At 38.9% G+C, this 17,054-nt stretch overlaps 1 protein-coding gene across 5 annotated transcripts in view; it reads right to left on the bottom strand.

Annotated features, from left to right (window-relative positions):
* Positions 1-289: 289 nt before the first annotated feature.
* Positions 290-17,054, bottom strand: part of arhgef37 (Rho guanine nucleotide exchange factor (GEF) 37) — a 28,874-nt gene continuing 12,109 nt past the window's right edge. For all 5 annotated transcript variants that reach the window (XM_048176408.1, XM_048176411.1, XM_048176410.1 and 2 more), the window contains exons 9-13: positions 14,819-15,136; positions 11,296-11,424; positions 9,291-9,486; positions 6,468-6,640; positions 290-3,448 (exon numbers count right to left, since the gene is read on the bottom strand). In XM_048176408.1, coding sequence (XP_048032365.1) covers positions 3,239-3,448; positions 6,468-6,640; positions 9,291-9,486; positions 11,296-11,424; positions 14,819-15,136 — 1,026 coding nt within the window. In that variant the 3' untranslated portion in view covers positions 290-3,238. The remainder of the gene's footprint in view (positions 3,449-6,467; positions 6,641-9,290; positions 9,487-11,295; positions 11,425-14,818; positions 15,137-17,054) is intronic.

Below are 17,054 nucleotides of genomic sequence, written 5' to 3'. Positions count from 1 at the left end.
ATAAAGCATTAAGACTTATTTTATATGAATATATCATATACCAGAATTCATTTATCTTACCCTATTAGCCATTTTTTTGTTTGTTTTAACCATAAATCCCACTAATTATTGTTAGCTTTGTGCCACTGATATACTGACAAAAATATTTTAATATCTCATGCAATTTTACTTGAATAATTTTTTTGTTTTAAAGATGTTCAGATATTATTTCTGTAAAACAAGACAAAAATACAAAAAGGTTTTGCGCATGCGTGTACATATGAATATGCAGTGCCACCAAGACAGCCAATGTTTACTGCGGACTTACAAACCCCTACTGCAAGGCTTATCGTCCCTTCTCCGTCTAATACACACACAAACAGACATGATACAGGGAGCTAGAATAGGGGTGTAAGGTTTGCTTGCTCTCTCACTAGGAAATGCTTCATAGTATGTAATGTTGTGAGGGATACATTATATATCTAATTACGTAGCATTTTCCCATGGCTCTTCAGCAGAGACGAAGAGTAGGGCCAGGGCACGATTTGATGTAATGCGAGAGATGCCACCTCCCAGAGGAGCGAGAGGAACCGCAGCTGCAGTCCCCAACAGCTCCAATAGGGTGAGCCATAGAGGGATCCTGCCGACAAGCAGCTATTTTTAGACCATTGAATAGAGAAATTTATTTATAGAGCTTCGAGTTCTGTCGCATAGAGGAAGCAGTAGCTGTAGGGGTTCAGAGGATCAAAGCTTTGCTGACAAGCAGCTCTCAGCAGAAGTAGGAGCGATTGACAGGCAGTGCTCTCTCGGACAACGAACCGCATGTCTACTCTGCCTGCAGCATGACAAAACACAGTCATCATCAGCCCTGCTGTGACATTTGCACATTCTCAGAGGAAAAGCAGCACTTGTCTTGGGCTAAAAGCAGCCTCCAACCCAATGCATATCTCCAAAATAAACCTCTGCAGTAGACAGAAATAATCTGCCTCGTTCACGTCAGTGTTTTAATCTGCTGGCTGGTCACAAATAAGAGCATTCAGAGGTCAGGCAGAAGACTTCAGTCACGACGAATAACAGCTTCTCATAATAACAGCAGAAATGTCAAGGTATGAGATGGATTTCAACAGTTCTGATGGCTTAATTCAAGACTGAATCTGTTTAATTTTAGAGTGGACATGAAGAATAAATAAAATAAATATCTCTTCAAAGTGATATGTACAGATGATGCCATATTCAGGGGGTAGTACCGCCAGGAGACGAACTGCCTCTCACTGGATCCCTGTTAAGGCCATTGTGAGGATCAGATGAATAATATATGATTCTGTTTGGGGGATTAATCCAACACTGAGTAAGGTAACATGACAGTCTTCACAGAGGGTGCTCTGGTGCCTCCAGTGGACATCAGATGCAAGTGCAGGCAGACAGTTGTTCATGACGGACACTGCAGCAACTCCTCTGCACCTTTGAATCTTTCAGTGAGTCCTTCATCACAGAGGTTATGAACAATGCAGTTCTGAATCTGCATCATTACAGTGTCTTCGATATCCACCACCACCCAGTGCCTCCAAAGAGTATTTGGACATTTAAGACACAATTAAAAATGTATGAATGTCACTGCATTAATAAATAAATAAATAAATAAATATCAATCCAACCAGCATCTGCAAACAAATGTTTGACAACTAGAAAGCATCACTATACTTTTTTTTAGTAGTCGACCGATATAGGTTTTTTTTTGATGGTTGATGGCAATGCTGATATCTTCAAAAGCAGGGTGGCTAATGATTGATATAAAACCAATATATTTAAAGATATTTAATATAAAGATTAATAATTTTTTATGTAATATTAGAACATTAATCAATATGGAAAAAAGTAAACCTGTACAATAAATAGCAACTTCTTGATTCAGTAATCAAATTATAGTATTTTTTCACAAAAAAGGACGTAAGCACTGAAACTAGTGCACTCAGTAATCTGGCAAGTCTGTGTTTACTGGGAATCATGTTCTCTCAAATGCTAATTTTATATATGGCATCGTAGTTTGAAGTGAATACATTAAAATTTCATGTGTTTTCAGTGCAGGGTTGCCAGATTTCCATGACAAAACCCTCCCAATTGCTACTCAAAACCCAATCGTGTTTCGCAGAGTGGGTCCACGCGTTCCAGGGGGTAAAATCCGCTTTTTGGCAGGGTTCCTCCAGGACAAATTCACATTCCAGAGGCTAAATATCATGTTATTTGGGGTCACTTCAACCCACAGATATAAAAACCTGCGGCAAAAGTGTTAAAATAGCCCAATTCTGCGCAGACTTGGCAACACTGTTCCAGTGACAACAGAATTCTCCTTTCCGCATACAATTTGGAATTAGAATTATATGCATAGAATTACATAGAATTATGCATCTGCTTTTAGACACCAACATTCTCATCGCTGTCAAAATAAAAGTCTGCCAACATTTATCAGGCAAGCAGAAAAACATTTCAGCTTTTGCAAATATTAAAAAAAGAGGCAATTATCAGCATTGACAATATATTAGCCGACCGCTTTATGTGAAAAGCTCTGCTTGGGAAGTGTATTGGTGCTTTTATAATGTCACTTGGATTAATATTTTATTTCCAATGCATTATTTTTAGGACATTAATTTGTGTCCTTAGTGTCCAAATACTTTTTAGATCCACTGTACAAATTTAAATAACTATAAAACTGTCCATCAAGTATTATTAAAATGCAAAAGTAAGAATGTCTTTAAGTCAGCATATTAGTCATCTCAATAAGCTGGGAACCAGTGCAAAAGAGCTTTGACTCATAAAACAAGCAAAACTCCAAATATTCTCATTTTCTTCAGTAGTAAGACAGTGAAGCAGGCAAGTAGTACCAGGGCTGCCCAAATCATCATTTCGAAGGACAGCTGAGGTGTTGATCCAAGCGGTAATTGCAGGAAACAGCGCACTCCAGCAGTAGCCATGTGTCTGCCTGCCCCTGCAGCTCTTCTCTCATTGGATAAAAAGATCTCCAACAGTAACAGCCCTGGGCGAAGCGGAGATCAAGTATACGGACGACCACTCCACAGCAGGGCCCAAGCACCACTCCAGTACATACACCAGTCAAACGACGCATCAAACAGCAGCCATCCGCCCCCTCACGTATGAAGAGCCCTTCAGGGAAAGTGCTTCTTATGGTCTGTGTGTGTTTGGGTACTGGCTCGAAGACTCATATCAACAGGAGATGATGTTCTTTCATGGATATTATTCAGAGCTAGCGATAAGGGAAGGTGGGTGAGGCGATCACAGAGGGGAGGATGGCAAGGTAGTTGGAGGGGACGTAGCCTCTCTTGCCACGCGCCTCCACCAGACTCCATTCCTTGTTTCCACGCTTATCGTGAGGCTCCACCACCCGCACCGGCTCACCAGCCCTCAGAGAAAGCTCCTGACCGCTCCTCGCCGTGAAGTCATAGCCTGCGTACACCTGCAAATGGAGAATAGAGAGAGTTTCAGTCTGGTTTGGAATGAGTTCTTTTCTGTGAGTCATTGGCAAAACCCACACAAACAACAAAACTGAACAACTGAGACTGAAATCTGCCTAGAGAATGAATGTGTTTGAGTGCTCTGCTCTGTTGAGTATATGCAACATGTTTTTAGATTTAAGTGGTATTCAGTGTTACACAATGTGCTTGAGACATGTTCAAGTGTTAAGAGTGGGAGGTTTATGATATTATAGCTTATAAGGGAATAAAAAAAAAGCTGGGTGGAAAAATAAAAACTGAAAAGAGAAATTAGATGAAGTGCTCCCCCCTGTGGCTAACAGCGATAATGCTTTATGAATCATGTTCATCATGAGTGGTGTTTGCCAAGGCTAGCATCACACTTTCTCACAGGGAATTGAACATCTCTAACTCTAAGGGCCCTATCATACACCCGGCGCATTGTGACGCAAGTGTTTTTTGCTAGTTTCAGCCCGATGCTGTTTTTATTTTCATGTCCAGCACCCGTTGTTTAAATAGCAAATGCACTCGCACCCATCTGTTCGCCCATGGAAATGCTGGTCTGAAAATGAGGTGTGCTCAGGTGCATTGTTGGCATGTTGCTATTTTGAGGACACTGAAAACAACTGCGCCATTGACCAACAAAAACCTGCTCTAAAGTCAATGCCGCAGTATTTTTTTGTTATTTAAAGGGCGCGTTAGTAATATGCGCCTACATATTTTCCGCCACGTAAATAGCAATCCGCTTTTAAAAGCTTTTAAAGGGAATGGGAGATGAGACTCTGATTGGCTTATTGCACATTACCAAAGACTATAGAATAACACAAGACATGTCACTCTTATTGTTTTGAATGGGAGAAAGTGCAACGCGCAATATGGCGGAATAAGTCCGGCCATCTAAATAAGAGCCAATCGCCAATTGGTAAAGTCATTGCGCGGCCGTTAGAAACTCCGGTTCCTATAGAAACAGTCAGATGCGCGGATCCAAAATAAGACACGAGACGCGCTTTTATGACTGCGCATGTGCATTAGCTTGATCTAACCTGAAAAATACAGTTTTTTTGTCACGATTCAAGCGTTTAGAAACAAAATTTATGAGACCGTTGTTGTCAGATTTCATTGGTGATATATATGAAATGTAAATCGAAATCTTGGCAAACAGCTTTGGAGAATTTGAGGTTTCCCCATTAAAAGTGATAGGAGCTGCACTTGAATGCCCGAGAGGCGTTTCAAAGATGGCCGCTGAGTGAAATGGCTTGTCTTAAAGGGACTTTGACACCCAAAACACACCCATGACTCATTAAGAGACTAGGTACAACCCTTTTGGACCATGCGCCTGGCCGACCAATTTTATCATTAAACTAACAAAAGCGGATTCGTATACGCCCTAAGTGCACCTGCGCCTTGCACTTAGGCTACGTTCACACTGCAGGTAAATGTGGCCCAAATCTGATTTTTTTGCCCACATGTGACTCATATCTGTTTTCCCATGACAGTGTGAATAGTACAAACCACATGGAATTGGATCTTTTCAATTCTGATCTGATTTGTGCCACTTCCATATGTGGTACTAAATTCGATACGGGTCAGATGTTTTGTAATGTGACCGCATGTGATTTTTACGTCACACAATTCTGCGCTCATGGGAGTCTATTCAAAGATTTTACATACCCAAATTATTAAAACAGATGTGAAGGGTAGTCAGTAGAAGAAGTGACGCAAGTATTACAGAGACAACTCTATAATACAAGGTCTGACACAAGCAAAACACGAGGGCTCGTATCAAAGATTCAAAACTCTTTTGTCACATTATTGTCTTTATTTTTCATATTTCCTATGCATAATTTTGCTGCCTTCCTGTAGCAGATCACACTATAAAAAAATGCTTAATTGCTTACTTTAATGCCCTCGGCCCTTCATTATGACAGCGCACTGTGTGTGTTGCCAAGTCTGTGATTTTCCCACAAAATTGTCACTTTTTTCCACTGTTGCTGCGGGTTGTTTTGCAACTCAGTGGGTTAAAGCGAATGCATTAACGTGATATTTATCCCCCGGAATGCAATTTTTACTGGGATACCCCACGGAATGAAATTGGGCTAGTTTTGGACAAGTTTTGAGAAGCAATTAAGTGGATTTTGTGGTAAAAACCTGGAAACCCCATCTTTTGTGCATGCAAGTCAGTTCAGAAACATGATCTGTTCACACTGGAAATCTGATATTGGCCGCAATTAAAACAACAATGTGAACAGCTATACAAAAAAAAACCCAGAAAATTGAGCATTAAGGCTCGCAGCGTGAACATAGCCTTAGATCGTTAAAATAGGGCCCTAAATGGTGAAGCTGCAATAAAAAAGAAGTAGCGGCAGATCTATCCTTGCATACTGAGATGTGTAATGGATTATCTACAACAACTTACATTTTCTTCAGAAAATATTGTTTTCGGAAAACAATGCTTTGTAAATGCAAAGTTATATAACCTGAGACTACAAAAACTGGATATATAATTCATCTGGGAGCTGTAATGTTAGCCGGTCATGTTTTCTCACAAGCTGAAAGAGAATTTCTGCACTGTCACAATGATAAACAACTCGTGGAGGTTTAGAAAACGTAGTCACATTTTTACAGTCACAACAGCAGTGTACCTCCCAGAGTCAAGATCTACCTCTGACATTTCTGCTTTCCTAAACATGAAGCCATAACGATATGGAACCATTTGAAAGTCAGATCATGCAGATGACTGAATCAGTGTGTATGTGTGGGTGCCGCGTGTGTGCGTAGGTGGCCGTGATAGAGTACGTCAGTTCTGCTGACAAGGAGCGGCAGTTCATTTCTGTTCTTCCAATACTGAATTCACAAATGCTGAAGTGTGTGATTGATGATCATGAGATACCGCAGACCTGCCATCAATCTCCAAAGGTCCCGTTCTGTTTGACACACGAATCAGACCGAGTAACTAGGCGGCCTTATGACCCGTCAGTCAAAGCGCATGTCTGTGTCACTCACCTGAAAACAGGGTGTGGTCACGACGGTTGGGAGCGGCTGGGCTCCAGGTGTGTAGGAGTGTCTTCGGGGTCCTGGACCGGTGGGCATGACGTTCAGATGAGGAGACTGCGGCGGGTCAACAGTTAACTGGTGGTAGCGTGTCAGTTTTGAGGCGGGCACATATCCCCTCGGGCCTGAAGAAAAATACAAATTAGAAGTCCTATCAAGACACTCAAATTCACACATTTAAAGGTCTTTATCCTGCAGATTGATGAGAGCTGATTTGAAAGAGTGCTTTAACTCTACTTGACCAGCAGATGTCAGTCATAGCATTACCAAAGGCTTTCACCAGCAATTGTTGTGCTGATAGTATGCAAGAAATATATATATATATATATATATTTAAAACACACATGAACATTTTCAACAGACAACATTATCCCTTTGTCCAGTTGCAATAAATAAATCAATACATTTTTAAAAATTAGTTTATTACGTTAAACCTGGCTGTTAGAAGGATCACTGTGATTTTGCCAAGACAGGCATCAGGATTTCTGCAGACCGTTTTAAGACCAATTAAAGAATATTTAAGTAATTAATTGAAGGGAAATCAATACATCAATATGTTCTCTAAATGTAAAATGTCAAAGGAGAAACACGATGAGTTGTATTAGTAAAACAGTGATGTTCTTCCTCAGTATTTATAAGTTGTTTTCCAGTGCAAATGTTTAAAGGTGCCCTAGAATCAAAAATTGAATTTACAATTAACAAGAGTTCAGTACATGGAAAAGACATACATTGAGTTTCAAACTCCATTGTTTCCTCCTTCTTATGTAAATCTCATTTGTTTAAAAGACCTTCGGAAAACAGGCGAACCTCAACATAACACCGACTGTTACGTAACAGTCAGGATCATTAATATGTACGCCCCCAATATTTGCATATGCCAGCTCATGTTCAAGGCATTAGAAAAGGGCAGCCAGTATTAACGTCTGGATCTGTGCACAGCTGAATCATCAGACTAGGTAAGCAAGCAAGAACAACAGCGAAAAATGGCAGATGGAGCAATAATAACTGACATGATCCATGATATCATGATATTTTTACTGATATTTGTAAATTGTCTTTCTAAATATTTCGTTAGCATGTTGCTAATGTACTGTTAAATGTGGTTAAAGTTACCATCGTTTCTTACTGTATTCACGGAGACAAGAGCCGTCGCTATTTTCATTTTTAAACACTTGCAGTCTGTGTAATTCATAAACAAAACTTCATTCTTTATAAATCTCTCCAACAGTGTGTAATGTTAGCTTTAGCCACGGAGCACTATCAAACTCATTCAGAATCAAATGTAAACATCCAAATAAATACTTTACTCACATGATCCGACGCATGCATGCAGCATGCATGACAAACATCTTGCAAAGATCCATTTGAGGGTTATATTAGCTGTGTGAACTTTGTAAATGCACTGTATTATAGTCGAGAGCTGGGGGAGGGCAGGGAGCGCGAGATTTAAAGGGGCCGCAGCCTGAATCGGTGCATAGTTAATGATGCCCCAAAATAGGCAGTTAAAAAAATTAATTAAAAAAAATCTATGGGGTATTTTGAGATGAAACTTCACAGACACATTCAGGGGACACCTTAGACTTATATTACATCTTTAAAGATTCACAAATCAAGAAGCATTTACTGGATATACAAAATGATATACAATATGAAGTCTTGTTTTCTGTGAAATTGATCAAAATGAAGTGAGTTTATGATCAAAACAAGAACAAATATCTGCCAATAGGGTAAAAAAAAAGAAAAAGTTTTAAGCATAAACTCACTTTATTTTGCATTTGCAAGTAAATGTATTTTGATTTAAAGGTTTACATATTTGTATTGGAAACAGGATGAAGGAAGAGGAAGAGTTTTTTGCCATTCATGCAACATTTAATGCCATGACTTTATAAATTTAAGACTTTCTGCTCTGATTTAAGACCTTTTTAAGGGTGAATTAAGATTTTTAAGACCTTTTTAAGACACGCAGAAACCCTGGACATGTTCCTGGATCAACAGCTATTGTTGATCCTGGAACAACATTCCTGTCTAAAAACATAGTCTTAACCCTACCCCTAAACCCATAATTTATCACTAAAGGGAGGGAAATAATAGGTGAATAAGAATGGTGTAGAAGCCCTTGTAAGCCTAAACTTGACATTAACTGTAAACCTGATCCTGAAATCAGATTAGTTGATTGGAATGTTGTTCCAGGACCAACAAAGATGTCCAAAGGGTCCAAGGAACATACAAAATTCAAAACAGTAACTACCAAGCAATGCAAATTTTCACAAATTATGAATGTTTAAAATGCATTTACACCATTATGTTCTCTAGCACCACTTTATTTCAACAGCTATTATTACAGTACACCTCCATTACTGTCATTAGACCTAATCTTTACATTTTACAGACACTATCAAAATGCAAATCACTGCAATAAAGTAAGTGTAATTGGCATTATCAGATGGTTATATATTGCTTTAAAGCAAGTGAAATCAGTTTAATCAGATGGATTTTAGATTGCATTAGAGCAAGTGAAATCTATATCGGCAGAAGTGTTGAACTGATCATTAAAGTAAGTTTAATTTAAAAAAAGACCTTTTTTTTGCATTTGCACATTTCTTTTCCAATTTCTTCTTGTTCTTAGGCCCATATGCATGCAGTATATGAGAGAATGATGTGGATCAATCTTGTTCACCTAATAACCCACTTAACGAATAAATCTGCCGATTTCAGCTCAGCTCAAATGCACTAGCATGACCTAATTCTCCACAGGTTTCCACATGCCAGTTTTACCTCCTGCGTCAACCAGCCAGCGGCGACGGTCTCCTCGTGTGTCCATCTCACTGACGACAGCCACCAGCTCTCCCTTGCTGAGGGTCAGGTCAAGGTCACGGGTGCCCACCACAGGGCCTGTCAGCTGGTAGATCTTCTCTGAGCCATGCTTAGCGGTCAGAGCCTTGAGACGATGCTCACACATGGGATTGGGGGCCTGAGACGTCACAGATAGGAAACAGCAAACACTGATTTAATTGGTACCTACTCAAATTTAACACAATATTACATGCAGCAGCATTATGAAGTACATGTACATGAAATAAGGCATAAGTGCAGTAATTAGAGTGCAGGATCAGTGAACCAAGAGAGAAAATGAACAGAGGAAGATACACCAAGGAATTACATCTGTGATCTACATTTTGAGCACACAGTAATTCTGAAGATTACAGAGCAATTCTTTGTTTGATCCTTCTGCCTTCTCTATAAACTCATCAGGACTGATGTCTTAATGATGGAAGACATTATATTGATCAGAACCTGAACGCTGAGACTCTGGGTAATAACAACTGTTTGTGTCATTAGCTGTAATGATGGTCTAATGCCTATGACATGACAGACAGAGAGGTAATACCAACACATAACATTCATACGGCTTTGAAATATGAAACATGACAATGGTGGCGTCTCTGCATACGCCGTCAGAAGACGATAAGATGCACAACATGAAATCAAAATGCACCCTATTTAATGTAATAAATGCTCCTGGTCTTAAAGGGTTAGTTCACCCAAAAATGAAATTTCTGTCATTAATTTCTCACCCTCATGTCGTTCCACACCCGTAAGATCTTCGTAACACAAATTAAGATATTTTTGATAAAATCTGAGAGGTTTTTTTATCCTCCATTGAAAGCAACGGAATTACCAAATTCAAGGTTCAGAAAAGTAGCAAAGACATTGTTAAAACAGTCACTGTGACTGCAGTGGTTCAACCTTAATGTTATGAAGCGACGAGAACATTTTTGTGCACAAAAATAATGACTTTATTCAACAAATCTGTCTCTTTCCGTCTCTCCTCTGCTACACTACTTTCGTTGCAGCTTCCAAGTTCTACGTTCCAAACCGCGGCTCAGTATTGGCCGACGCCTGATCAGGTGAGCAGCATGATGCATGCGTGTGATGCTGACGCAGGAGCCGGCGTTCGTACGTAACCATGGAAACATAGAAATGCGGCAACTGCTTAACGGGCTGACAGGGAAGAGGAAAAATTGTTGAATACGGTCGTTATTTTTGTTTTGTTTTTGCGCACAAAAAGTGTTCATGTCGCTTCATAACATTAAGGTTGAACCACTGTAGTCACATTGACTATTTTAACAATGTTTTTCTGGACATTGAATGTGGTCATTTTGTTGCTTTCAATGGAGGATAAAAAAAAAAAAAAAAAAAAAAAAAACTCTTGGATTTTATCAAAAATATCTTAATTTGTGTTCTGAAGATGAACCAAGGTCTTACAGGTGTGGAACGACATGAGGGTGAGAAATTAATGACATGATTCATCAGTGAACATTGTGGAAAAAAAAGTTTATGAATACAAACTTTCATCTCCTCTCAAACAGCTTTTCTTTTCTGATAATTAATCTTGACCCATAAATATCATAGCTCACTTTTCACAAACCAATCAAGTTCTGATGCATGATCAAGCCCCGTCCCATTTTGACCGGTAGTATAATTTTACTGTAATTTGCATTTTACTAAATAAAAAGCAGCTGTTTAGGGCCACCCGTAGTACAGTAACCCCAGGACATAACATATTTTACTACGATATGCTCTAAATTAATGAATGAATTGATGTAAAACACATGAGGTCTAAACTATATCAAGATGAATGAATGGCTGTGTTTAGCTATGGTTGTTTTCCAGCACTGTCCACAGGCAACATTAAACTGCAGTAAGGCGGCAAAGTGTCCCAGAAGAAGACGTCTCCACCCTGCAACAGACAATAGTGCGTCTCTGTGTTGGAACTGACCTGCACAATGGGAGCATTGAGCTCATCCTGAACGCTCTGACACAGGCTCTCCATCCTCCTCGAACCCTCCAGCACCGAAGTCTCTGCCCACTTCCAGAACTCACCAGTTTCCAAATAACTGTGTGGGAGCTGCCAGGAGACAGAGAGCAATTCATAAACACTGCCAGCCTGCAAAAAGCTAAATTTAATAACACTTTTCCAACCACATGCTTGCCGTGTCGTTCAGGGGTGGATTATTGCACAGAATGTCCAACAGTTGCTGAAATTGATAGCTATTTGAGTGTAACTGAAATCATGAGGAAGACGTAACTACATGACGCTGAAGGTGAATCTCATGAAACCTATAAACAACATGTCCAGGTTTTAATTTACTTGAAAATCAAAAGGACAAATATATATAATGTTTTGTGTGACAAAAAAAAAAAATAAATAAATAAAACTTGTTTTGTACCATTAAGATTTGTTTTTTTTTTTTGTATTGTGAGATTATTTTCATGTGAAAAAATATTTAAAAATTGTAATACTTGGTAGTACAGTCAATCCAAAATTTATTCAGACACCTTGACATTTCATTCATTATTACAGTTTATTTACTATAGTTTAAAAAAATTGTTATTAAATATGACAAGATCTCAGAGTTAAATTAATAATTATGTCAGATAACATTTAAACAAAACATGGTCAGGTCAAAGTGTCTGAATAATTTTTGGATCCAAATTTTTATCAGTTTTAATGGTTAATATTAATAAAAGAATTTTTGGGTATAATATGTCACAGTTTACTTTATTTTGTTATCCTCACTTACATAAATGAACTATAGTGTGTCCTGCACCCACTAGTAAAAATATATCTAGTGTCTGAATAATTTTTGGTTTGACTGTATATGCACTGCATTTAATTTATGCTGATGCTTTATGTGGTTGATCAAAAATAAATATAGGGTCAGATTGAAAGTACTAAGTAGAAAGCTCATTTATAAACTTTGATTCACCCTAGAATTAGGCACTGTACAAATTAATAATTTATTAATAAGTTATCTCTAAAAATGAGTTCAGGTTTGGTGCGTTTAAGGGAGTGTTCACACTTGTAGTTCGGTTCTCTTGGTTCTTTTGGTCCAGACCAAAAAAAGAAAATAATACATTTAGTCCTGGTTCGCTTAGCGTTGAACCCAAAGATACAAAAAACAAAAAACAAAACAAAAAAATCAGAGTATATTTTGCAACAGAACTTGATTTCTGTTGTGCTGGGCTAAATGCACTCGCCTGTGTGTGTGTACATATGATGGTATATGACTGAGCTCATAACTTATGAAAAGCAAAACAGCGGCAGGAATTCCTTTAAAGGTCCCGTTCTTCGTGATCCCATGTTTCAAACTTTAGTTAGTGTGTAATGTTGTTGTTAGAGTATAAATAAAATCTGTAAAATTTTAAAGCTCAAAGTTCAATGCCAAGCGAGATATTTTATTTAACAGAAGTCGCCTACATCGAACGGCCAGTTTGGACTACATCCCTCTACTTCCTTCTTTAATGACGTCACTAAAACAGTTTTTTGACTAACCTCCGCCCACAGGAATACACAAGAGTTGCGTTTGTAGAGTGTGTTTGTCGCCATGTCGTCGAAACGTTGTAATTTTCATCCCGCAGTCCAATCACCGGGTCTGATTCCGGCTCAAATTGATAGGGTAAAATTAAAGACATGTTTACAATAACACTGAGCGCGTGCATCTCCACGTTATGGTAAGAGGCGTGACCTTTCCGGGCAAGATGCGCTAAACTGCTGTCGAATCACAACACAGGAACCGCTGGCACAATCAGAACTCGTTACGTATTTCTGAAGGAGGGACTTCATAGAACAATGAAGTCATCAGCCCGTTTTTATGACAGTGGAAACAGCGGTATACAGATAAGTAAATTATGTGAAAAATACTGTGTTTTTTACACGCGAAACATGAACACATGTTATATTGCACACTATAAACACAATCAAAGCTTCAAAAAACCATGAAAAACGGGACCTTTAACACAAATGAAGATCTGCTGCAAGGAGACGCGGTTCTGACGCCTGTACCGAACCATAATAGAAAACATTGCTACTATGAGAAAAAACAGGTTTGTTTACATGTCTTTGGTCCGTGTTTTAGTCGAACCGCATCAGAAACTCAGGTGCGATTGCTCTATTAGTGCGGATCATTTGAATAAGCGTGAACACTGCCATCCGAACCCTAACAAGTGGACCAAGATTGCTAGAAGGAGGGTCTCGGTCTGCTTCTAAAACTCTGGTGCGGTTCAACTGAACCCTGAAAAGGTGGATCTTGGTCCGCTTCCAAACAAACTCTGGCATGGTTTGACTGAAATATGAACGCAACGTGGACCAAAGACATCTAAATGAACCAAAAACAGGACGTGATGTCACGGGATGCAACCCTGAAAAGGACAGTATGCTTAAAAGGATTAGTTCACTTTCAAATAAAATTTTCCTGATAATTTACTCACCCCCATGTCATCCAAGATGTTCATGTCTTTCTTCCTTCAGTCGAAAAGAAATGAAGGTTTTTGATGAAAACATTCCAGGATTTTTCTCCTTATAGTGGACTTCAATGGCCTCCAAACGGTTGAAGGTGAAAATTACAGTTTCAGTGCAGCTTCAAAGAGCTTTAAACGATACCAGACGAGGAATAAGAGTACGGGGAATAATGCTTTATAAACACAAATGATCGTCTTGCACATGCTTCACTTTCCTTATTCGTCAAAAACGTACGTGGCGGCAGTTACGTTTTTTTCCGTAAGTAGAATAGGCGATCATTTGTGTTTATAAAGCATATACAGTTGTATTTTTTTTTAGAAAATGACCGATCGTTTCACTAGATCAGACTCTTATTCCTCATCTGGTATCGTTTAAAGCTCTTTGAAGCTGCACTGAAACTGCAGTTTGACCTTCAACTGTTTGGTGCCCATTGAAGTCCACTATATGGAGAAAAATCCTGGAATGTTTTCATCAAAAACCTTCATTTCTTTTCAACTGAAGAAAGAAAGACATGAACATCTTGGATGACATGGGGGTGAGTAAATTATCCAGAAAATTTTATTTGAAAGTGAACTAATCTTTTAAGTATACCCGTTTTTTCTTGTATAGGAGCTACGTTGCCCTCGATAGTCTGGTAAAGGTGTCAGAAACGCCCTCTCCTTCCAGCAGATCATTGTTTGTGTGTGTAAAGGAGGAATTCCTGGCACTGTTTTCACTGCTTTACACATTTTATAAGCTCTTAACCAGTTCTCATCTGGTAAAAACACCATTATATGTGCACACATAAAACAGGCACATTTAGCCCAGCACACAACATTGTTTTGGATGTTCGGTAAGCTCCAAAATGTACTTCATAAAACCTGTTTTTTGTTTAAGGTTCGGTGTTAAAAATAACTGGGACTAAATGTACCATTGTCATTTTTGGTCCAGAAAAAAAGAACCAAACTACAAGTGTGAGCTAAATCTCACTGTATTTTGTCCTCAGCATTGTAAAAAGTACCTGATGAGTGAAGCTGGTGGCCAGCTGCTCCATATCCGCCGCCAGGTCTCTCTGCAGACAGCTGAAGGCCTCCAGCGTGGCCCACAGGAGCTGAAGGGCTTTCCCGTTGAACTGCGGCAGCTCGGTTAGCAGCAGAGTGTTCATGGTCTTGTAGGTGTTAGCTATGGCTTGCTCATCGAAATTCAGGTTACTCTTCTCCTCGATTAGCTCATAGTCCAGAAGCTTGTCTTGACGTTTGCGAATGAGGTTTCGTGGTCCTGCCATCAGTTCCTGCAGTGAGCACAAGGGCTTAAAGACTAGGGTCTTCAAACGATTCTCCTGTGAGTAGCAGCAAAAGTGTAAGAAAAAGAGATGTGCAAATTAAGTTCAGAAGGCCAGATGCAGTATGTAGATGGTTAATTTAAACAACAAACAACATGCACATATGTCTTCCTCTCAAATATGGAGATGGTTAATACTGCTAAAAAGTATGCTGTGCGCGAACATAATTCAATGGTTGGTGAGCAGTTAAAAAATCTTGGCACAATTTGTATTCCTACATGATACATGGTGTTTTTGCAGCAGTATTGGTTCCAGCAGAGTTAGACATTGATAAATGGAGAAAACTAAAATGGCGAATAGAGGCACCACAGTGAAGAAATACTGTGTCATAGACAAATGTTGATGTTCCAGACTTTCGTCAAAGATGCCATATTTAATTTGACAAGTACAAAAAAGAGGCAGTGTGTAACAGAGTGCTGCAGAAATGAGTCCTAAAAACCCAGAAACGAGTTAACATATTTCAACTTTCGGGTCAATTGTCCTGAATTCAATGGGTTTTTTTGAATACGTTTTGTTCGGTTAAATGGCTAAAATAAGGTCTGTGGTTAACACAAGATATTTAGACATTTTATCAATGACAGAAAATACCCCCTTCTGCTTTTTTGAGGTGTTATGTGTCTTGAAAAAGGTGGTTGCTAAAGGCTAAATGGGACTACAGAGGTTGTTGGTGACATAATAAGATAAGATGGTAAGATATTTTTGATGAAATCCGATGGCTCAGTGAGGCCTGCATCGCCAGCAATAACACTCCCTTTTTCAATGCCCAGAAAGCTACTAAAGACATATTTAAAATAGTTCATGTGACTACAGTGGTTCAACCTTAATGTTATGAAGCGCCTAGAAAACATTTTGTGCGCCAAAAATAGCAACTTTATTTAACAATATCTAGTGATGAATCTTTTGTTTCGAATCAGTGGTTCGGAGCGCGTATCAAACTGCCAGAGTCACGTGAACTATTGAAGTTGCAAAACACTTATGACGTAACGAAGCCTCGTTTACTGAAATCATGGGATTTTGGCGCTCTGAACCACTGATTCGAAACAAAAGATTCGTAAAGCTTCGAAGCTTCATGAATCAGTGTTTTGAAATCACCCATCACTAGATTTTGTCACCATTTTGTTATTTTTGGTGCACAAAAAGTATTCTCGTCACTTTATAATATTAAGGTTGAATCACTTTACTCACATGAACTGATTTAAATATGTTCTTAGTAGCTTTATGGGCATTGAAAAAGGGAGTGTTATTGCTGGCTATGCAGGCCTTACTGAGCCATCGGATTTCATCAAAAAAATGTTAATTTGTGTTCTGAAGATGAACGAAGGTCTTACGGATGTGAAACGACATGAGGGTAAGTAATTAATGACAGAATTTTCATTTTTGGGTGAACTAACCCTTTAAGCATCTATGACTGGATAATTATTGCAGTGATTATTTTGTTTCTAGCATGTTTTATGTTTGACAACAGTTCTTCTAACCCTAATTGTTGGAGTTTGTAGCTTTTCATTTCTTAACCTTCCATGTGTCTTTCATGACTATATTCCAGGATGACAAAGCCAAGACTCATCAGTGTAAAAGAATGGTTAGGAGGGAGCATGAAGAATCATTTTGACATGAATTGACACCTCTGAGTCATTGAAAGTCTTTGGGATGTGCTGAAGGAGACTTTACCTCTTGCATTGTCAATACAAGATCTTGACCAAAAATTGATGCACCTCTTGATGGAAATAAATGTTGTGATGTTATTTCCATCAAGAGGTGCATCAGGATTAAGACATGACCTAAGAATGTTTTTTAAGGCACAGTACAACATATTGAACGGTCATTCTGTCCCTTCACAGCCTTGTTTCTTTCATGCAAAATTAAATGACTGAAGTCATTTAGCTGGAAGCTTGAAGCGGTTCACTAAGGATTTGAA

The sequence above is a fragment of the Megalobrama amblycephala genome, linkage group LG23 (genome assembly GCF_018812025.1).
Source record: "Megalobrama amblycephala isolate DHTTF-2021 linkage group LG23, ASM1881202v1, whole genome shotgun sequence".
Lineage (NCBI taxonomy): Eukaryota > Metazoa > Chordata > Actinopteri > Cypriniformes > Xenocyprididae > Megalobrama > Megalobrama amblycephala.
This window is presented reverse-complemented; position numbering and strand designations above follow the sequence as displayed.